Source organism: Rhinopithecus roxellana, chromosome 19 (assembly GCF_007565055.1).
Source record: "Rhinopithecus roxellana isolate Shanxi Qingling chromosome 19, ASM756505v1, whole genome shotgun sequence".
NCBI classification, from domain to species: Eukaryota; Metazoa; Chordata; class Mammalia; order Primates; family Cercopithecidae; genus Rhinopithecus; species Rhinopithecus roxellana.
In genome coordinates, this window is record NC_044567.1 from 43,547,742 (window position 1) to 43,571,085 (window position 23,344).

The 23,344-nt window shown below is 46.9% G+C and overlaps 2 protein-coding genes across 3 annotated transcripts; one reads left to right on the plus strand and one right to left on the minus strand.

The window, feature by feature from the left end:
- Nucleotides 1–1,423: 1,423 nt before the first annotated feature.
- On the minus strand, nucleotides 1,424–16,221 carry DUSP3 (dual specificity phosphatase 3). The gene is made up of 3 exons (XM_010376232.2): nucleotides 15,976–16,221; nucleotides 11,887–12,113; nucleotides 1,424–5,095 (listed from the first exon to the last, which is right to left on the minus strand). The coding sequence occupies exons 1-3, from the start codon at nucleotides 16,098–16,100 to the stop codon at nucleotides 4,890–4,892; spliced, it is 558 nt and encodes a 185-aa protein (XP_010374534.1). The 5' UTR covers nucleotides 16,101–16,221; the 3' UTR covers nucleotides 1,424–4,889.
- Nucleotides 16,222–17,365: 1,144 nt separating this feature from the next.
- On the plus strand, nucleotides 17,366–21,741 carry CFAP97D1 (CFAP97 domain containing 1). 2 transcript variants are annotated; one of them, XM_010376231.2, is made up of 6 exons: nucleotides 17,366–17,517; nucleotides 18,051–18,121; nucleotides 18,721–18,839; nucleotides 20,133–20,256; nucleotides 20,790–20,846; nucleotides 21,298–21,741. In XM_010376231.2, exons 1-5 carry the CDS (start codon nucleotides 17,394–17,396, stop codon nucleotides 20,844–20,846), a joined length of 495 nt encoding a protein of 164 aa, XP_010374533.1. In that variant the 5' UTR covers nucleotides 17,366–17,393; the 3' UTR covers nucleotides 21,298–21,741. The 2 variants fall into 2 exon arrangements, with proteins under 2 accessions (XP_010374533.1, XP_030779678.1); XM_030923818.1 differs by lacking the exon at nucleotides 20,133–20,256 and having other exon boundaries at nucleotides 17,394–17,517; nucleotides 21,298–21,361.
- Nucleotides 21,742–23,344: the final 1,603 nt, after the last annotated feature.

Sequence of the window (23,344 nt, forward strand, 5' to 3'; positions counted from 1 at the left end):
GGCACCTGTAGTCCCAGCTACTCGGGAGGCTGAGGTAGGAGAATGGCATAAACCCGGGAGGCAGAGCTTGCAGTGAGCTGAGATCCGGCCACTGCGCTCCAGCCTGGGCGACAGAACGAGACTCCATCTCAAAAAAAAAAAAAAAAAAAAAAAAAAAAGTGACATTTGGACCAGACTTTGAATGACAGGCCAAATTTGGAAAGTATATTACGTTCCTTTGACTCCTTGGGATCATAGAATCTTTGATCTGGAAGGAATCTCAAAGGTCATCTTGTTTAATTCTCCACTTGGTTCTGGAGGAGGCCCCTATCTCTAATTAATGGAAACTGAGGATTCTCCTTATTGGCTGCATTTTAAAACAGATTTTGCTCCCACTGATAGGTGGTAAAAAGGAAATATCTGGATTGGGAGGGAAAACTTCTGCTTTTAGGCAGTAGCCTGCATTGAGGGATGTCCAAATCACCTTGTCTTTATTTGCACATCCATACACAATGGAGGCCATGTAGCTGTTAAGATGAATGGGGTAGAACGAAAAAACAATAACTAAAATGTAAGCTAAGCAAAACAAACAACAAAGCAGAGATATCTCTGTATATACACATGTATGTACATGTGTGTGCTTATATACGCTTGAGATTTTCCTGTAAGGATATGCTTATGGGGAGAGAAATTGAAGGAGCAAGTGACTCATTTTTCCACATAAGCCTTTTGCATTGTTTAAGTGTATTACTATATACATATTATTTTTAATGAAAATTTTCTTAAATTGTACTTAAAAACACTTTTACCTGTTTTATATTTTAGTGCTCTGCCTTTAGATTTTGTGTAGAACCATAAAGATTATGTTGTCAGAGGTTTGACAAATAGTGAACGAGTCCAATTGCTTCATATGATAGAGGCAACAGGAACCTCAAGGGGCTTTCTCTGCCCAGACTTCTGTCTGGGAGAAAAGGCACCCACTTTCTCTAAGGTTTTTTATTCAAAGGAACATAACACCAATAGTGGAATTTAAGGCATCTGGGGGAAGGGGATATGTTTAGTAATCGTTCATTTGCAGGATCACTCAAATCCCAAAATGCCACCCAGTCATCATGTGAGGCTACCTTGAGATGAACACCCTAGTCCCCTACTGTCTTAGGAGTACAAATCTTACCTCCTTCATCCAGGTGGGCCATTCTACCTAAGAATATTCCTAACAGAACATTTCTGGTACTGGAGAGATGTTCATCAATATCTACTGCATAAACAGGACCATCATGGAACCTATAACTAGCTAAGAACAGCTATGTTTTAAAGATGATTATTTTTAAAAAGTTAGAAAAAGCAAATATAAAAGCTAAGCCCTCACGAAAAAAGCTAAGCATAAAAACACAAAAGAAAATCAGCTGTGATAAGAAGGACAAAAAAAAAAAAAAAACAATACTTTTGTAATGTAAGACATTTATTTTGGCTACAGTTTTGGTGTTTTAACACTGATTTGTGATACAATGGACATTAAACTTCCTTTAAAAAAGAAAAAAACAATTTGGTAGCTCTCCCTTTTCTGTCCAGAAAATTCACTCTTTCACAATCAAATTACCCTAAAATCTGGCGGAGTTAAGAGGCAACAAAAGTTAAGCTTCCAACCAATCTGTTCTCTCAACCTGAAATGTCTTCTATTTCCAATCAGGTTAAAACCTTGACTTGGAAGAACCATCAGTTAGCCCTTCAGTGATTCCTGACACTAGTTCTGTGAAAAAGAAAATTTCCTATGAGAAAAGCTCATGTCTTCATATTGAAGATCAGTGCTTTATTTATTTATTTTTATTAAAACAGTAGCATCTTAACTTGTGGCACAAAAGGCCCCAACATTCCCTTTCCGAACCATCCATCACGATGGGTGGAAGGCAGCGCCACCTGCTGGCCATCGTATTATGACTCTCATACCCATAATTTCCTTGCGGTGCTTAATTCCAAGTGGAGATTATTAGAGACCCCTCAGAGCCAAAAGGGACCTGAGAGGTCTTCTAGATGAGTCCCCTCATTTGTAGGTGGTGGTTTCTGGATAACTCAGAGTGGCAGGGACACAGACCAGCCTGTGGAACGGTATACTGCTTTAAGATTGAAAAGAAAACCATTTGGCGCTCTAATTTTGCCTGGATGGTGCTCTGTCTGTCAAAGAAAGGGATCAGGTCTGGGGAGGGGGTAAGGGCACCCTGAGTTCCTGTTCCAACACTTCCCAGGTGGTAGAAGGCTGTCCAGGAACAGCTCCCATCCACAACTGGGCATGTGTTGGCTCTTACACAAGAGACTTTTATTTTACTTGAACTAGGAGCTAAATTTCATTAAGTAAATACGGGGTTTTGGGGGTGAAGGACTATCAAGAAATCCCAAGTTATCAGCATAAAAGTAGTTTCAAAGTAAAGGCAGTAATTCTCCCAGTGGCCTTTTCTCCCTCATGCCCCCACAGAGGCTTTCGAGAGGTCCTTGTTAGCCAGCCACACCAACCTGCTGTGTTCACATAAGTAGCTGTGCCTGTCCCATGGGGTGACCACTGCCTGGGCATGGGAGGGGAGCCCCAGCCCCAGCTCCCTAGCCTCTTCCAGGAGCAGAGCAGAAAGCTCTACTTAGGGGTACTACAACCCACCTGGAGAAAGAGCTGCACATTCTAGGCTATGAGGGACCCACCCTTTTTACTTGCTTCTCCGGGGCTGGATCAAGGGCATGTGCAGTACACCTGGAAATCCCAGGGAGCCCTTTTCTTGCAAAAGAGTATCATATGAAAGAATCCAGCTTCAGGGAGCAGCAAACCCAAAATCTTACCCAGCTCCACCTTATAGAGCTGGACAACCCTGGGGGCCATGCCCTTAATCATTCTGAACCTCAATTCCTTTTTTAATAAAGGCCACAATACAAGAACAAGCTCTACTAACTTTACAGAGTTATTGTGAGGCTCAAGTTAGATTAAGTTGGAAGGCTACCTGGAAGCTGTGCAGTGAGGTACCCAGTTTAGAGGATGGCCATTTCACTTAGGTGGCTTTATCTGGACACCTTTTTCACTATCTGGAGAAGAAGACACATCCTAGTTGTTCAGGGCTGCTGTGGTCACAGAGAAAAGTGGACAGCAAATGACCAGGCTGGGCAGGACTGCTCCTGTGTGATCAGAGACCTTCATAGCCGGGAGCGAGGCCTTACACCACACCTGCTTCTCCGTGTCCCAGCCAGGAGCTCCTGGCCAACTCTGAAAAAGGCACATTCCCCACCCTGGCATATTAACACTGCCTGAATTTAAATGTAAAACTGAGTTGTAAATAGTCAACAAAAGTCCCTGATATTTCATTTTAGGTAAGATGCCTTCACAAGGCCTTGCAAGTGATCCTACCATGAATTTAGGCTTCTGGGAGCGTGAAACACCCACCAGAACAATGCCCTATATATATTTGGTGCTCAAAAAGCGTTTAATTTCTTAAAATTTTATCAGACAACTATGTGCAAGGTGCTGGGGGCATGGCTGAGGACCTTCTCTTTGCCCAGAGTGACCCTGAAGATAAATAGCATCACACTCACTTTCCATAATAACAATAATGTAAAATCCTAACAAGACTGTGTTTAAAACAAAACTCTTATATTCTGGCAAATGTGCGTACACATGTGAGGGCTAGTGCATTCCAAAATCATCCTTAGAAAGTCTTTTGAAAGGTTGACTGTGTTTGGGTTTTTTTGCTCTACCACCAGTAAAGGATCCATTTGGATACTCCGCCATGTCTCGTGTCTGCCTGGCTGAGTCACTTCAGGAATCCCATGCTGGCACCAGAGAGCTCTAAGAGCCACCTGCAATGGGCAGGGTGTGTGCCTGGGACTTTTCACTTCCCTGCTCGTCTTCTGGCTGCATTTCTGAGAGGCACCCCCCCCACACACACCCATGCACACACGCTGTAATTGGCCACCTTCCTCCTTCTGTTCTTGGAATAGCAACCGAGACAAAAAGCAGTTAGCACGAGTGGCTTGGGCTTGCCAATGCTGTCATTCAGGACAAAACCCTTGTAATTCTCCAAATGGTGGGGTTTTTAAATAGGTTGGACTTCAACACCCTGTTTTCTAAAAAAGAAAAAAACAAAAGCATGCCCAAGGCATCACTCTTCTCAAAAACGAAGTGACTGAGATAAGGTCAAAGCGAAATATTCCAGAGCAGCAGATTCTGAACTCAAGGCTTCCAAAGATTCACATTTTGAAAACTCTATGGATTTAGGAGGGTTCTCCAGGTTTGCCTACACAAGGCCTCTTTGTGTAGGGACCATTCTTCCTAAGGAAATCATTCAATGCAGCCTTGCTATGGGAATCTCCATCCACTAATGACTGACAGACACCCCTGCCCCAGCTCCGGACCTCAAGACGTGAGAGCTCTGCCTATGTACAGGGTGTGGAAGGCTGTGGGGACAGTGGGGAGCACAGACGTGGTGGGGAGAGTGGCCTGCATTTGCATAGTTCCTTTACTAGGGCTCAAGGTGTTGAGGTCCCCACTCGAGAGGATTTGGGAGTAGGGGAAGGGAGGTCATGAGAGACCTCTATGAGCATCCTAGGCCTTACGCTTCCACACACCTCCTGCCCTGGGCCATCGGGAAGCATGCAGGCCACAGGCCTTCCCCCTCTGAGCCCCCATCCTAGGGAAAAGACATCATAAGTTACAGAAACAGGACCACTGGGGAGCAAGGACGCCCCCCTTGGCAAGCTTCTTTATGTACTCCCCAGGGTGGGGAAAGTGGCCCAGGACTGTGTTGAGACAGACTTGTAGACAAGTGCCTTGTGATGTTGGGAGCAGGGTACAGTGTGTTTCCTAAACATGGCAGCTCGGGACATCTTTGCCCACGGCCTCCCCCGCAGACCTCTCAAGCAGAGGCAGCGGGGATGCCCTAGGGTTTCAACTTCCCCTCCTTGGCTAGTCTGTCATTGAGCTGGCACAGCTGGGCCAGGAAGCCATCGTTGGGGCCAATCTCACGGTTCTGCCTCACGATGCTCAGGGCAGACTTGACATCCATCTTCTGCCGCATCATGAGGTAGGCAATAACTAGCGTTGGAGAGCGGCTGTAACCTTCCCGGCAGTGGACGAGCACCCGGCCTGTAAGAAACAGGGGAGATGCGGTGAGCTGGGGGCGTCCCATCACACCATGGCATCGGTCAAGAATCTTCCATGAAGTGCCACTTAAAAGCACAATGTCACGCCACGGTGTGCCCGCCAGAATGGCTAAAATGAAAAGGATGGAAAACCCAAAGTGACGAAAAAGGATGGAAGATACGGGGCAACTGGAACTCTTCTGCGTGGCTGGGGGAGGTGGGGTGTGAATTGGAACAACCACTTTGGAAAGTTGTATGGCAAGGCAGTATCTCCTCAAACTGAACACGTGCATCCCCTCTGGCCCAGCAATCCCACTCCCAGGCCCAGGTCCAATAGAGATATGCATTCACATTCACGAACATGGGTCAGAATGTTCATAGGCAGCACTGTACATCATGGACCCCAGCTAGACACCCCCAAAGGCCCATCTACAGTAGAAAGGATAAATACAAAGAACGATCAGCCCACCACTTAGCAGAAGCAACACGGAGGCAGCACACAGATATGAGGTGGACGAGCTCACAGAGTAGGAAAGTGGGTGAAACCCATCTGTGCTGTCAGAAGCCTGCAAGGGGCCGGGTGCGGTGGCTTATGCCTGTAATCCCAGCACTTTGGGAGGCCGAGGCAAGTGGATCACGAGGTCAGGAGTTCGAGACCAACCTGGCCAACATCGTGAAACCCCATCTCTACTAAAGATACAAAAAAATTAGCCAGGCATGGTGGCATGCACCTGTAATCCCAGCTACTCGGAAGGATGAGGCAGGATAATTGCTTAAACCCAGGAGGCGGAGGTTGCAGTGAACTCAGATTGGGCCATTGCACTCCAGCCTGGGTGACAGGGCGAGACTCCGTCTCAAAAAAAAAAAAAAAAAAACGGCCAGGCATGGTGGCTCACACCTGTAATCCCAACACTTTGGGAGGCTGAGGCAGGTGGATTGCCTGAACTCAGGAGTTCACGACCAGCCTAGGCAACACAGTGAAACCCCATCTTTACTGAAATACAAAAAATTGGCCAGGCATGGCAGTGTGCGCCTGTAGTCCCAGCTACTTGGGAGGCTGAGGCAGGAGAATTGCTTTAACCCAGGAGGTTGAGGTGAGCCGAGATCGCACCACTGCACTCCAGCCTGGGCAACAGAGTGAGACTCCGTCTCAAAAAAAAAAAAAAAAAAAAGAAAAAAAAACTCACATTGTTGAAGCCACATGAACCCAGGTTTAAATTTGACTGACTGATTGTAATGGTTAAACGCATCCATTTGGCTAATGCACAATGCCCAGTCACTTGATCAAATACTCATCTAGATATTGCTGTGAAGGTATCCTGTGGCTGTAATTAGCATCTACAGACAGTCGACTTTAAGTAAAAGGGGACCACCCTTGATAATGTGGGTGGGCCTCATCAAAACAGTTGAAGACCTAATGGACAAAGATTGAGGTTTCCTGGAGAAAACGTAATCACACCTTGACTGTTACACAGAAATCCTGCCAAAGTTTCCAGCCTGCTAGCTTGCCTCACTTCAGACTTCCCAGCTCTGAGAAGCACATGACTCAATCCCTTAAAATAAATCATATATGTATATATAAATCAATATAATAAAAATATATAAAATAATATATGGCCAGGTGCAGTGGCTCACACCTGTAATCCCAACGCTTTGGGAGGCAGAGGCTGGAGAATCACTTGAGGCCAGGAGTTCAAGACAAACCTGGTCAACATAGTAAGATGCCATCTCTCAAAAAAAAAAAAAAAAAGAAATAGCCAGGGGCAGTGACGCATGCTTGTAGTCCCAGCTACCTGGAGGCCAAGGCAGGAGGATCCCTTGAGCCTGGGAGGTCAAGGCTGCAGTAAGCCAAGACTGCGCCACTACACTCCAGCCTGGGTGACAGAGCAAGACTCTATCTTTTTTTTTTTTTTTTTTTGAGACGGAGTCTCGCTCTGTCGCCCGGGCTGGAGTGCAGTGGCCGGATCTCAGCTCACTGCAAGCTCCGCCTCCCGGGTTTACGCCATTCTCCTGCCTCAGCCTCCTGAGTAGCTGGGACTATAGGCGCCCCACCACCGTCGCCCGGCTAGTTTTTTGTATTTTTTTTAGTAGAGACGGGGTTTCACCAACATTTTAGGGTCCAGGATGGTCTCAATCTCCTGACCTCGTGATCCACCCGTCTCGGCCATCCAAGTGCTGGGATTACAGGCTTGAAGCCCACCGCGCCCGGCCAAGACTCTATCTAAATATAATATATTAATATATAATAAACTAGATATTATAAATTATGTAATGTATAGAGATGACATAACATATATCTTATAGTAAATAATTATATAACACATAAACTATAATTATAAGTATATAATATAAAATTATGGATGATAAAATAGATTAGTTAGATATATTAAATAAAGAATATATTTAATATATTTATTTAATGATAGATTTTATATTAAGTATATGATATTATTAGTATATTACTTAATAATATTATATTATATAATATATAATTTAATTATTATAATATAATTTATATTATTTTAATATATTTAATATATATATTTTATCTATATATATTTATAAATTTATATATATTCTATAATATATACAATAATTTAATTATGTAAATTTAATTATGTATATTAAATTTAAATTATGTAAAATAGATTATGTAAAATAATTATGTAAAATAATTATGTAAATAGATTACATATAATTATGTATTTATATATTTATAATATATATTATGTATTTATATATAGGTTTATTTTTATTAAAAATATATATATAACATTTTAATATAGTGTGTGTGTGTGTGTGTGTGTATATAAAATAGACACCATCTGTCAATATCCACAGGGGAGATTGGTTCCAGGACCTCCTGCAGATACCCAAATCCACAGATACTCAAGTCCCTGATTATAAAATGACATCATATATGCAAATAACCTCTGCACATCCTCCCCTATACTTTAAATCATCTCCAGATGACTTATGATACCCAAGACAATGTAAACAGTTATTAGACTATATCATCTAGAGAATAACAAGAAAAAAGTCTGTACATGTTCAGTACAGACATAACTTTTTTTATGTTGTTTTTAATACTTTCAGTCTGCAGTTGGTTGAATCCACAGATGTGGAACCCACATACACTGTGCACATACACTGCAAAAGTGTGTGTGTGCCCTTTTACCTGTTCTTTGTTTTGTGGTGTGTGTGTGGTGTAAGCGTGGTGTTTTGTCTCGAAGAAGCATGAGTCAGGCACAAATAAGCCCACCCTACTAGGAACTATGTTGAAAATTTTCAAGACAGGATTTAAGGGAGACTATGGAGTACTCTGATGCCAGGAAAACTTAAAACTTTGTGTAAAATAGACTGGCCAGCATTAAGGGTGGGTTGGCCATCAGAAGGCCCTTGTTTCACACGTATGGCACAAGGTAACCTGTAAAGCCACAGCACCCAGACCAGTTCCCATACATAGATGAGGAGGACCGACTGTATATTCTATTGGTCCTATTTTTTCTAGAGAATCCTGACCAATACACTGGTTATTAACTCATGATCTACCTACCTCAAGGTGCCTCTGTTTTCTTATCTGGCCAATAGTACCCATTGCACAAGGTGGTTAGAAGATTAAAGGAGATGACACATGAATCCTCTAGGTTAGCACCTGGCATCCATGAGCACTCAATAAATGTTACCCAATATTGGGCATCCTCTGGTGGTACCTAGTACACCCTCAGCTACAGCAGCCCTGGTCCTGTGTCATTGCCAGACATGCACAGATCGACTTTTCTCTCCTAGACGACAAATTCCTTAAGAGCAAGAAATGGCTGGGCACGGTGGCTCACACCTGTAATCCCAGCACTTTGGGAGGCTGAGGTGGGTGGATCACCTGAGGTCAGGAGTTTGAGACCATCCTGGCCAACAAGGCAAAACCCTGTCTCTACTAAAAATACAAAAATTAGCTGGGCATGGTGGCACATGCCTGTAATCCCAGTTACTCAGGAGGCTGAGGCAGGAGAATCACCTGAACCTGGGAGGTGGAGGTTGCAGTGAGCTTAGATCGCGCCACTGCACTCCAGCCTAGGTGACAAGAGCCAGACTCCATCTCAAAAAAAAAAAAAAAAAAAAAAAAAAAAAGGCAAGAAATGTGGGGCATTGATTTTTGGATGTGTTACAATCTCTAGCATACACCATGTGCTCAATAAATATTTCCTGACTAGCTGAGTGAATTATTACCTACTAACACCTCTATAAGGGCATTGTTTGGCAAGGAATCTGCTAGCCCAGAGTCCAACAGAGTTTCTTCTGCTCCCATCACCCTACCCGCAAAACACCACTCTATTTTCTCAATGCCTTCCAAATCAGGAAGCAGGAGTCCTCCACTTTCTTGCCCATTCACCCTCTGGCCTGTATGCCCAAAATATTCAGAATGGGGCTTCCCCTGCCCCACCTTAGGAATGAGACCCTCTGCAGAGCAGCCACCTCACCATCTAGAACATACTCTGCATGCCCAGTGCACACAGAGCCTACTGGGAAAGGGGCCAGTTCAACCTCCCATTCCTCTAAGCTCAGCCCAGATACCACCTCCTCCATGAAGCCTCCCTTGGTTTTCCCAGCTGGAAGTGACTGCTCCCTCTTGAGCATCCTCAGCCATCCCACCCAGCTCTCAGTGATGGGTCCCTGGCCCCCATACCCTGTCGGAGGCCAGCATGTTTCTGTTGACTCACTTAGCCACTCATTCCTAGAAGCATTTATACTTGGCATTAGAGCCCATGGAATTCTTCATCACTTGCTCATTAATCATTTGTGGTGTACCTACTATGTGCTAAGGAGACAGACAAGGAACAAAGTGGACCCAGCCTGAGGGCAGGCTTCATGGAAGAGAGGACACCATGCCAAGGACGAGGTGGAGTTTGCCAGAGGACCGGGTAGGGAGAGGCAAAGAGAACTTTTCAGACTGAAGACCCAGCACACCTGGACTGAGACAGGAGGTCAAAAAAAGAGAATGTTCCTAGGTTTTGGGAAGAGGAAACAAAGTCAGAGAGCTTGAAATTCCCTGAATGAATGACCAATTGGTATTACATGAGAACAACAAAATCCTTCCCCTTCACCCAGCCTATGTCTACACAGGGTGAGGAGCTCAGTACAGCTGGAGTGGAGGGGGTGGGCAGGGTCAGGGGTGACAGTGACCGGGAAGGACCATGAGGGGCCTGTCAGCAAAGTCTGCAGATACTCCCACAGTAAAGCTTCTCTCTGAGCCCTGAGCGTGCACTGTCCAGTGGTCTAGAAAATTGTGTTTACTGGAAATAATTCAGACGGTGAGGCTGCTGGGCCCAAGAATCATCAGAGTAGTAGAGCCAAGGCTGATCACACCTCATGGGGGTTCCCTCTGCTGGGAGGGTTTGGGGTCGGGAGGGAGGAAGAGGCTAAGGGAGGAGCTGAGAGAAATAGCTAAAAGCAGAAAGGGAGAAAGGGCAAGTGGCCCAGGCTGCTCAGCTGATGTCTGCTTTGTGGCCTTCTAGGGTTTCTTGCTGTAGCGCCTTGGTGACTGCCAGCACCTTGGTAGTTCTCCTTCAGTCTTACCTTATCTTTGGGGGCTGCAGGAAGTGTTTTTTAAGTGGCTGGAAGATTTGGCCGGGGGGGCTGTGGTTTGCTGACTGCCAACCTAAGCCAACCACAGCTACCCCTTTTCCCCTTGCCAGGCAGTCACATGAATCTCTAGCCAATGAGATGTGAGGGGAATTTCTGGGAAATGTTTTACTTGTTCTTAAAAAAAGAGAGAGACCAGGCATGGTGGCACGGGCTTGTAGTCCCAGCTATTCAGGAGGCTGAGGTGAGAGGATTGCTTTAGGCCAGGAGTTGGAGACCAGTCTAGAAAACATAGCAAGACCCTGTCTCTTTAAAAAAAAGAGAAAGTGGCTGGATATGGTGGCTCATGCCTGTAATCCCAGCACTTTGGGAGGCTGAGGTGGGCAGATCATCTGAGGTCAGGAGTTCGAGACCAGCCTGACCAACATGGTGAAACCCCATCTCTACTACAAATACAAAATTAGCCAGGCGTGGTGGCACATGCCTGTAATCCCAGCTACTCAAGAGGCTGAGGCAGGAGAATCACTTGAACCCAGGAGGTGGAGGTTGCGGTGAGCCGAGATCGCGCCATTGCACTCTAGCCTGTGCAACAAGAGTGTGACTCCGTCTCAGAAAAAAAGAGAGAGAGAGAGAGAGAGAGAGAGAGAGAGAGAGAGAGAGAAAGAGAAAGAGAGAGAGAAGGTGGGAAGAGATGGCTGCAGTGCCTCATCTGCTGTACTTTGTCCTACTTGGATGTGGTGACCGGATCCCATCTTGGGACCACGATGGGAGCACCCAACACTGAGGTGGCAGAAGAGAGAAAGGGAAAGGGCCTGGTCCAGATGCCACCACGGAACTGCTCCATCAACCAGCCCCCATGCTCCTTCACCTCAGGACTTCCTGCCATGCACATTAACACACTAACACATCTTCCTCATCGTTACAGCTGTTTGAATGGGGGATGTGTAAGCAACTGGAAACCAACCTCCAGCCAAAGTGCAATCAAATGCAAGGACCCTGGGGCTGCCATGGTGTGAATGAGTTGCACATCCTGTGACACATGGGGCCACTTGACAGGCAGCCAGGTGAGCAGAGAGAGACCTACAGCTCTGTCATTCACCCCAGAAGATGGGAAACAAGGAGGTTTCCAAGAAGAGACCTGTTGTGGGCCTGTTTTCCAGAGGGACAGTCCAGTCAAAGCTGCCTCCCATCTTTTCCTGGCGGGAGGTCCCTTACCATTCTTTTGAGCCAAAGCCTGGTCGATGAAGTCAGCAGCCCTTTCAAAGTAAGCACTGAGGTTGAACTCCTGTGTGTCGTTGGCCTTGATGCCCAGGTATGTGATGCCGGAGTCCTTGTAGAAGTTGGCATTGGTGTTGACGTGCATGAAGGACCTGCCCTCAGCCGCGTTCAGAACATGGGTGATGCCTAGTTTCTGCAGCTTGGGGATATCCTGAGCCACAGACCTGGACGGGAAACAATGGTGGGGATGATTAACCAACCAAATGGCAGCCCCAGGGGGAGGAAGATGAAGAAGGATTTAAACCTCTTGGCAAAGCAAGGAACCCCTCCATGCTCTGGCCCCTGCTGGCTTCTCCTGCCTCAACTTATGACCTCCTCCCTGACTCTGGCCATATCGAATTGCCAGCAGCTTCCCCAAATAGACTGGTGGTTTCATAGCCATGCTGTTCCCTCTGGAATGCTCTTTCCCACCTTTTCTGGAGAAATGCTCCCTCTCATCTTTCACACCCTCTGCAGTGTTTGTCTCCCCTCCATTCCATTTGGCCCCATGCTCCCTAAGCTGTGGTGGGGGTGTACATAGCCAACTGGTTACAAATGGGCTCTGGAACCAGACTAACTGGGTCTGCACCCAGCCCAGGTACTAGCCAGGCAACCTTAAGAAGCCATTTAACCTTTCTGTGCCTCAGTTTCCCTCTCCGTAAAAGGAGGATAACAGTGCCTTCTCCCTGAGGTTGTTATGAGTATTAAATGGGCTATTCCGTTGACAGAGCCGGACATGGTAGTGAGCACTACGATTCTAATGCTTGATTGTGCTTCTGTGTTTAGACATCCAGGCTTTGAGCTCCTTGAGAGAGGAACCATGTCTGCTTTAAGTCTGTTTCCCCATCATCTGCTATAGTACCTGCCACTTAGTAGGTGCTGAATAAATAAGCAGTGAATGAGTGCAGAAAAAATAAATTTGTCATGCGCCAGGCAGCCCCCTCCCTGCCCCCAGAGGGATCCTACCTACCACATTCCACTAGCTACGTTTCCAAAGCTCTTTTGGGTGATTTAGTACTTGGGGAGTAAGTGGCCCCAACAGAACTATGGGAGGTTACAAAATAATTGATCTAAGGCCGGGTGCGGTGGCTCACACTTGTAATCCCAGCACTCTGGGAGGCCAAGGCAGGTGGATCACCTGAGGTTGGGAGTTCGGGACCAGCCTGGCCAACATGGTGAAACCCCGTTTCTAATAAAAATACACAAATTAGCCAGGTGTGGTGGTACATGCCTGTAATCCCAGCTACTCGGGAGGCTGAGACAGAAGAATCACTTGAACCTGGCAGTTGGAGGTTGCAGTGAGCCGAGATTGTGCCATTGCACTCTAGCCTGGGTGACAGAGTGAGACTCTGTCTTGAAAAATAAAATAAAATAAAAATAAAAATAAAATAAAAAATAAAAATCATAATTGGTTTGAATGGTGAAAAGGCCCTTTTATTTCATCTCACAAAACATCCCAGCCCAAATGGCAGTTTATACTTTATAAAATGCCGCCTCCTATGTGATCTTGTTTGCTCACTGAGCAGCCCTATGAGGAACAAGGATGGCAATATCCCCGCTTAACAGAGCTTGAACTCAGGGCCAACAGGATGGGCAGAGGGATGAGCACAGGCCCCATGTGCTGCTGGTGGCAGAGCTGGGAGAAGACCTCCTTTCTCCCGATATCCAGCCCTGCTCTATCTTCCACCTCACTCTGCCCCTCATGCCCACATCTGCTGCAAAACCCCCAAGGCCTGGCAAATGTGGCTCACACAGGCTCTGTTTCTGCCTTGTGAGGACATGGCTGCAGCCCTGATTTTGTTAAGGGGATGGAGCCCAAGTCCTCTTGGTGCTTGGTGCTCATTGATCCTCCCTGTTGAGGAACCTCCCCACCCCTGGCCAAGTCAAAGTCAGATGTGCTTAGAGGGCAAGGGATGTATTTTCTACAGGGGCCATCAGCAATTGCCACTCTGGCTACACCAGACGTGCACAACCTTGGTTTCCACTTGGGAAATGATGACAGCTGAATGGCCAAGCTGCCCAAGCAAGCGGCGTTCCTGAGGCTAACAAGGCCTGCTTGCTGCTTGGGGCAAGAGGAAGGGTGTCTCTAGAACTTTGCAATTCCTGAAGCCTTTGGCTGACACTGTGGGACTCTGTTTATTCCTGCGTAGGACACTGCACAAGACTGTAAAGCAGTGGCTGAGAGAAAAAAATACTTTGAAGAGTCACTCCCATTCATCTCCCTTCTCTAATACTTTTTTTTTTTTTTTTAGATGGAGTTTCACTCTTGTTGCCCAGCTGGAGTGCAATGGCACAATCTTGGCTCACTGCAACCTCCACCTCCCGGGTTCAAACGATTCTCCTGCCTCAGCCTCCCGAGTAGCTGGGATTACAGGCGTCGGCCACCACGCCCAGCTAATTTTTGTATTTTCAGTAGAGACAGGGTTTCACCATGTTGGTCAGGCTGGTCTTGAACTGTTGACCTCAGGTGATCCGCCTGCCTCAGCCTCCCAAAGTGCTGCGATCACAGGTGTGAGCCACCACGCCAGGCCTCTAATACTATTAATAATTCAATATTCAAAAAATTTACCATTATCATTATTACTATCTCTACTATGAATGAACATTGTACAGTGCCTGACATACAGTAGGTGCTCAGACTGGTGAATGAATGATGGAATGGATGAGAACTGTCCCCTTGAGGCTAGGGCCTGATGGACCCCTTCTAGTTCCGCGATGAACCCCATTTCTGTGGCAGTCCTTGGCAGGCTGAACAGCAGGTCCTAGCAGAGGTCAGGAAATACATACATGAACAAGACATTGACCCTGTCCTTGTAGTCCCTCACACACTCTGAGACACCATTTCCTCCTCTGTAAAATGGGAGGAGGGTTAGTTTTGAATTTTCAACATGCCATCCTTGGGCTGAGCCATGGAGCTTAGGATTTTGGTAACTGGGTCCTCAAGAGTCTCATGAAAATCCAACCTGAGCCTTTCCAAGGCTGTACAGGCATGCTAATCTATTCTTTCTTGTGGCTCCTATTTCACATCTCAGAATTCTGACACTGGTTCTCTCCTGCTGATCAGACATTCTTACTAGAAAAAATTTTAAAATTTAAATTAAAAAAAAAAAAATTCTTACAGGTGGTGGCTGTAACAGGCAGTGGCTAACGCCTGTAATCCAAGCACTTTTGGAGTCCGAGGTGGGCAGGAGTTTGAGAGCAGCCTGGCCAAGAGACCAGCCTGGCCAATATGGTGAAACCCCGTCTCTACTAAAAATACAAAAATTAGCCAGGCGTGGTGGTGGGCACCTGTAATCCCAGCTACTCGGGAGGCTGAGGCAGGAGAATTGCATGCACCCAGGAGGCAGAGGTTGCAGTGAGCCGAGATCGCGCCCTCCAGCCAGGGTGACAGAGTCTGGGAGTGAAAGGTCAAGAGCCTTTTCTAGGTAGTGGCTCAGGTCCTTAGGGGGATTATCAGTAGACCGTTCTTCCTGTAAATCAAACCACATCTGGAAGGTGTGGGCCTGGAAATCCCGGCCCAGCTCCCCGGACTCGCTCGTTTGGGGTGTTTAGGTTCCCTGATCCGGGACTGCCGGGCCAGGAAAATTCCATGCCCGAATTGTGACGTCGGCCCGTTGCCATGGCGGCGAAGACAGACATTCCGCGGTGACCTCACTGCAGAACCAGGCAGCTGTCACATGACGCGCTGGCAGGAGACCGGCCGGGCGACCGAGGGCCACCTGTTAAGTGAACATGGTAGCCCCGACCCCGCCCAAGGCCAAGCCCCAAGCGGGTGGCAGCAGAGGGCCCGGGCAGGCGCCCCTCGGGTTCCGTGCGTCCCGCGACGGGGAATGGCCGCGCCCGGCCAGGCAGGGTTCCAGTTCCTTGGCCCCACGCGCGGGGGTAGGCGTTGACTCCAGCCACCTCCCAAGCCCCCGCTGTGGCTCCCGGAGGGGCAATCGCGCCCGGGCTCCCCCAACCCAAGACTCGCGACACCCCGACCCCGGCCTCGGGTGGGCGGGGCGTCCCGAGAGGGACGGCGGGGCCAGGCTCACTGGGGGGACTCACGCGTTGCCTACGTAGATCCGCGGGGTGACCTCGTTGCAGGGTTGGCTCGGGAGGCTGTAGCAGCCGCTGCCGTCCGAGAGCAGGTCGTTGAGATCCTGCACCGAGAGCTCGAACGAGCCCGACATGGCGGCGGCGGGGCCCAGCACGCCCGGCAGGAGCAAGCGAGGCGGAGAGCAGCGGGTCAGCTGGGCGGGGGCTCGCGCCAGGAGCCGCCCAGTCCCGCCCCAGGGGCGGGCCTGCCGGGCTCCGGGAGCTGCGGAGCGCGGGCGCCGGTGACGCTGGGGCCCCGCGCGCCACTCCTGGGCGCGTCCCCGGGGGAGACGCCACCGCCCTGGAGTCTCGGGAATCCTCGCCCCATCCCGGTCCAGGCCGTTTGTGTTTCTTTGTGTATCTTTGTAAACTGGGAAGCGCGGTAACTTCCTTCCCTGAATTAAATGCAGGGCCCAATAAACGTTTCTGTGGCGGGGGTACACCTAGAGGTCCCTTCAGTCAGGATTACAGGGACCGCGGGGTTCGGCTCGTGAGCGGCTCCCTGCTGTGGAGGCATCACCCGGGCGCTTGACAGAATCAAGCGCCCGGGTGATTGCTGGAAGGGTTAAATGTGACATTCAAGGAAGGCACCCAGCCCTGCATGGGGAGCACTCAATAAGTGTTGGTCCTTCATCAACAAATGCGTTGAGCACCCAGTGCTGGGGTGGAGATCAATCAGACTCCTGCAGCCCTTCCTGGAGCAGATGCCAGCCCACCATAAGCCGCTCAGCATTTCCTGAACTCCTACTAAGTACAAAAGATAGTCTACTGGAGGAAAGCCGCCCTCCCCTACTGCCATGAAAAACTGGCAGTTCCCTTCCTGCAAAAGAGCAAATTTGGCCTTGAATTCAGGAACCCCACATCCTGAGCCCAGCCCTGCCACCAGTTTGGTTCTTGAGTAACATTGCTGCTGCTGTGGTCTTCAGTTTCCTCATTTGCAAAAGGAATTGGATCAGATTATCATTAGGGTCAACTTTCTCCTCCCCCAAAACTTGTGGTCTTGCACCTTCAGGCAAGCTATTGCAGTGGAGACTACTTAGCTGATAGCCCAAGATGTGTAACCAAGGCTGGAATTTCTGTATCCCTCACCCCACCCCATCCCTGGCCACCCCTCCCAGCGCACCACTCCTTTCCGTCTGGTGTTGGCTGGCAGCATCTGCATTCTAAGCAGGGGAGAAAGCTTTCGAGTTCCTTGACTTGAGCCTAGGTTAGCATTAAAAACACAAGCCCAGAGGCAGCCCAGCCATCCTCCGCTGCTCCTACTCCCTTCCCGGGACCTGTCCCTGATGTCATAACTGGGTAACTATGACAGCTTGTCATGGGGACAGCTAGGCACCTCACAGAGGAGTCTGGGTACCTCATTTCTGAAGTGAGACTAGGAAGAGAAGATGAACAATTCCCTGGATTATCTGGCCTACCCTGTTATCGTCTCTAATCACAGGCAAAGCACAACCTTCAGAAAGAAACTGGACTTTGGCCACTACATATCTCACAAGAATAGAATACAAATAGGTATGTGGGCACTTTGGGCTGGACACCGCTATCAGGGGTTTTGGAATGGTACCCCATGAAGAGATCGACAGTAAACCAGACCAGGTCACAGCTTTGGGATGATATGGCCTTATCTGCTGAATTTGGGCAAGAGGGCATTAGCACCAATAACAAAATGTATCTTCCACCAGGGAGTTCACTGGATGGAAATACTCCCTTAAACTCTTTAAAGCCAAAGTACGTTAGAGGATAGGACTTCAGAAGCCAATAGACAGGCTAAAAATATTGGAAAAGGATTGGAAGAGAGGCTCTTTCTTTGGATTAAAAGGATATTTATCTCTGTAAATTTTACTTTCACTATTCTTTTGTTTCTGCTCAAAAGTCTCCAGAGATGTGCATTTGATAAATTAAACCAAACCAAACTTCCTGAGTCGCATTAAGGTCCTAATTCGAAATTGTTCATTAGTCAAGGACACTGTCTAGTGCTGGTTTTCTGAGGCCGCTACTGGAATTCCTGTGATGTAACATTGTTCCCTTTTATCCCCCTTCTCTAGTGAAGCCTACTGTTGATACCAAACCTCCAGTGGCGCACACACATCACATTTTAAAATTGAGCAAACTACAGGTATTTGTTCTCGCTGTTTGCAGATGTGCAGATGTATTTTATTGACTTCCAGTCCATTTCCTAAAGAGGTTCAATTTCTCAGAGCCTTCTAAATACCCATCTACTCAAAGATTTGTTAACATTCCTCCTTCCCACACACGTCACCCCTAGTCTTTTTTTCTTCCCCCCCTGAGGCGGAGTCCGCTCTGTCACCCAGGCTGGAGTGCAGAGGCATGATTTCAGCTCACTGTAACCTCTGCCTCCCAGATTCAAGCGTTTCTCCTGCCTCAGCCTCCCGAGTAGCTGGGATTACAGGTGCATGCCACCATACCCAGCTAATTTTTCATATTTTTAGTAGACACAGGGTTTCACCATGTTGGCCAGGATGGTCTTAGTCTTCTGACCTCATGATCTGCCTGCCTCGGCCTCCCAAAGTGCTGGGATTACAGGCGTGAGCCACCGCGCCCAGCGCCCCAGTCTTTTAAGTTCTGCTCCCAGTCTCCCCTGTGGCCCTCAATGCACCCCTTTCCCACGATCTCAGAGGAGGGGGACACTAAGTCATTGTGTGTGGAAGCAGTGTACTGATGGTGTCACCAAGGTGAGGTGTGGTTTCTTACCAGGGTGAACAAAAGAAAATCAACAAAATCGAGTATGAAAACAAGCAACTGTGTCAGAAAATCGCAAATGCCCATCGCGGCCCTGCCAAGGTGGATTGCTGGAATGAATATTTTTCCAAGAGGTAATGTTCTTTGTCTTCATTTCAGTTTTGAAAAGTCAAAATTGACTTTCCTCTTGGGTTTTAGTGTGAGGTTTTCCCAAGCCAGAGGAGTACTTAAGGGAAGTTATTTTGAGGGAGAACCAAACAGACCATGTTACACAGAATGAAAACTTTAAAAATGGGGACCTTTCTCTAGCATTAAAGAGCTTTTATTTCATCTAAGAGACTTTTCAGAGTCCTATTCAGTTTGTCACAAGAATGCACTGCCCACTTTTATAAAATGGTGGCCGTGTGTCTTAGTCCATTATAGGGTGTTATAGCAAAATGGTATAAACTGGTGGCTTATAAACAACAAAAATTTATTTCTCATAGTTCTAGAGGTAAGAAAGTCCAAAGATCAAGGTGCCAGTAAATTCGGCATCTGATGAGGGCCTGCTTCACAGACAGCCATCTTTTCACTGTAACCTCACGTGGCAGAAGGAGCAAGGGGTTTCTCTCAGGTGTCTTTCATAAGCATACTAATTCCATTAGGGTGACCTAATCATCTCTCAAAGGCGCACCCCCTAACCATCACCTTAGTGGTTAGGATTTCAACATAAGAATTTTGGGGACACAGACAACTGGACCATAGCACCATGGCTGGGGCTATGATGTGACATTCTTAAAATTGGTTCCAGAAATCTTTCCTGAGCAACTACTATGTGCTAGGCACCAGGAATAACAGAGATGAAATGAGATGTATATTTCCTAACCTCAAAGAACTCAAGGTCTTGTAGGGGAGATATTTATGGAAATGATGACAATGCAGTGTGATTAGGATACAAAAGAAGCACACGCAAGAGAAAGAATTTGGTGTGGGGGGAGGAGATGGTCAAGATGCCATTCCTATATCCTGCTATATTCTGGTATAAGTTGAAAGCTGAGAGGAGTGAGGTGACCCAAAACTTGTCACCAGGGATTTATCCACAGGGAGACCTTCTCCCAACCAGAGGTTCTCAATCCTGGTTTTACATTATAATCCTTGGGGAATTGTAACAAAATGCCAGTGTGCGTGGTTCACCTCAGATCAATGAAGTAGAATCTTCTCATGGGCAACAGGGTTGAGGACCACTGATATAAACCTCCAAATGCTGTGTACATTTCCCGGAGTGCAGTGCGGATCAACAGGCTGCCCCAGTGGCCTGTGGGCTCAGCAGGACAGTTTACTCCCTGCACTTAGACAGCCTGGCATTTATGATCTCATGACTTCATCTCCCCCACTTGTTAAGATGAGCATTTTCTTCTTCACCCATATCAGGGTTTTGTGTTTTTCAGCTTAAACAGAGAAACGAGGAACCGTGAGCTAGTGAGAATCACCATGGAAAACCAGGGCATTCTGAAGAGGCTTGTTGATCGCAAACCCCACTATGACCGCAGGGCATCTGAGATAGACTGGCAGGCACGTGGGCACTTATGTTATATTCCCAGACACACACAAGAGTTTGTCCCTGTTCAGCCTAGAGAGAGTCTCAGAAAGATCCCTAAACAGCTAGAGTCAGATCACCTGAAATGTAACAATCATTAAAGGAAAAACCATGCAAAGCAAACAAAACTAACAGGCACAAACCATCAAACAAACAGCTAAAACATCTTGGTAACAAAGCTATTATGTGTCAGTTTCATAACATAACAATTATGTGTCAGTTCCAGAAAAATAATCTAGTAGCATCTTCCCTCATCCCTTAATTCATTAAGAAAGCTGAATGTACAGGGATTAGTGTATAAGAATCAATCAGTATGTGGTTGGTTTGCTTCATTTAGGAATGACCCTTAAAAAGGTCAGGGGAGGGGAAGCCATCTGTGGTGTTTTAAAAAACCTCCACTTACTGACTTTGGTCTTTAAATCTTTTCTAAGTCATCCCTAGGATTTAGAACTTCAGTAATAGCACCAATGCCCTGGCATTGACATAAACCAATTTTTTTTCCTTCAAGAATTCAAGGCGCTATATCAGAAATACCACGAGATATCTTCTCTCCCAAAATGAATAGGTATGTCTCTTACTATCAAGCATTGTGACCAGAGCTGATACCAAAGCCCTGAGAACCCCATAAATGGCGAATGAGGGGCCCAGTTAAGGAGACGGATTTTGCTCTTCTCATATAATATTGACTAGTCATCCATTCGGGAAACATGGGGCTCTCTGACTTTATTTCTTCTCTCCATACAAGAAGGAAATGATATTGCTTTTTGTCATCATCTTTGAGGCTTTGTGGGAGTCTAAGGGGAAGTGATTTGTTCCAATAAGACATAAACTGGAGGACTTGTGGCTTTGAAGTTGTGCCAAAGTTACATTCCAGGTCTCTCAGTATTCAAAAGTACCTGCGTGTTGTCATTTTGTATTATTTAACATTATTAGTAATGACTAAATGGACACTCAGGTGTTCCAAAGAATAGTTCTGTGTAATCGATGTGTCTCCTCTCTTCTCCACTGAATACAAGGTTACTCACCCTGGAAAAGGTACAAGAGAAGGCCCTGGGATTTCCTGGCTGCTTAGAATCTTAAGACACTCCTGGGTGGCTGAATGCTCAATCTTCAGATGCTTCAATAAAGCTTGGAGCATAGAATGTGTAAGTTACATTTAGGGGACCCAAAGGCTTTACGTTCTCATTCCCAAATGGGGCAGGCAGAAGGAAAGATGCAATGAGCATTTTTATTTGGGGCTATGAAAAGAAGTTTTAACGAGAGAAAGAGAGAGAAATCTGAGAGAACTCTTTAAAACATACACCATCATCACCATCCCACGGAAGAAGAAAAGCTGGGGCTGAGATCATCCAGCCACAAGTATAGCACTGTCAAAATGGAAAACAAAATCACATGACAATATCAAGGTTCAGAAAACACAAGGAACAAGTGCTGTTAGTTCCTCTGTGAATATACACAATTGGAAAAGAATGCCTCATTGAAGTTTCCATGGACTCTGTTCATTTATAGGGAGCAGCAGCAGTGAAAATGTCTCAAAACATATGGTGTGACAATGTTGCAGGCCTGCTATGACTGGTCCTGCTGGTTTTTAGCTCAATTATATTAGTCAGCATTTTCCAAAGAGACAGACTCAATAGGAGAGAGAGAGAGACAGAGACAGAGACAGAGACAGAGACAGAGACAGAGAGAGGATTTATTTGGGAATTGGCTCACAAGATCATGGAAGCTGAAGAAGTCCCACCACAGGCCATCTGCAAGCTGCAGACCCTGATGCAGCAGGGCAGATAACCCCCAAAGTGGGACTTAGCCTGGAAGGGTTCTTGGCTTCACCCAGGAAAGAATTTAAGGGTGAACCAGTGGTAGGGTAGAAGAAGACAGTTTTATTGAAGCAGCAGTGTTACAGCTCTGGCAGTGTCACAGCTCCATGACTGCTCCTGCAGAACAGGGCTACCCCATAGGCAGAGAGCTTTGCAGTCATAGTTATACTTACTTTTAATTACATGTAGATTAAGGGGCAGTTTGTGCAGAAATTCTAGGCAAGGGGTAGTGGTTTTTTTGTTTTTTTTTTTTTTGTTTTTTTTTGAGATGGAGTCTCATTCTGTTGCCCAGGCTGGAGTGCAATGGCACGATCTCAGCTCACTGCAACCTCCACCTCCCGGCTTCAAGCGATTCTCCTGCCTCAGCCTCCCAAGTAGCTGGAACTTCAGTCATACGCCACCACACCCAGCTAATTTTTGTATTTTTAGTCGAGACGGGGTTTCACCATATTGGTCAGGCTGGTCTCGAACTCCTGACCTCAGGTGATCCATCCCCCCTCGGCCTCCCAAAGTGCTAGGATTACAGGCGTGAGCCACCGTGTCTAGCCTATAGGAAGGGGTAGTAATTTTGGGGTCCTTAGATCATTGCTGTGGAAAGGGGTGGTAACTCCTAGGTGTTGCCATGGTAATGGTAAACTGACATGGACACACTAGTGGGAGTGTCTTATGGAAAGCTGTTTCCACCCCTTCCCTGTTTTAGCTAGTCCTCAATTGGATCCTGTGTCCAAGCCCCGCCTCTGGAGTCAAGTTCTGCCTCCCACCTCACTGGGATGCTGGTAGCATGGCTTGGTCCAAGCCCGAAAGCCTCGGAACCAAGAAGAAGGTGGTGTAACTCTCAGTTCAAGGTCAAAGGCCTGAGAACCCACCAGGGGGGACAAGGGTACTGGTATGTGTCTTGGAGTCCAAAGGCCAAGGAGCCTTGAGTTATTGTTCCAGGACAGGAGAGGAAGAGTGTATTCTAGTTCCAGCAGATAGATTGACATATTCACCTCTTGTCTGTTTTTGTTCTCTCTGAACCCACAGCAAGTTGACTGATGCCTCTCCACATTGAGAGTGGATCTTCCCACATAGTTCACTCAGACTTACATGCTAATCTCCCCTGGAAACACTCTCACAGACACACCCAAAAATAATGTTTTACCAGCTTTCTATTCAGTCAAGTTGGCACCTAAAATTAACCATCGCACTGACTTTTTAAACTTTCTATTTTGAAATTTTTAAACTTTCTATTTTGAAATAATGAAAA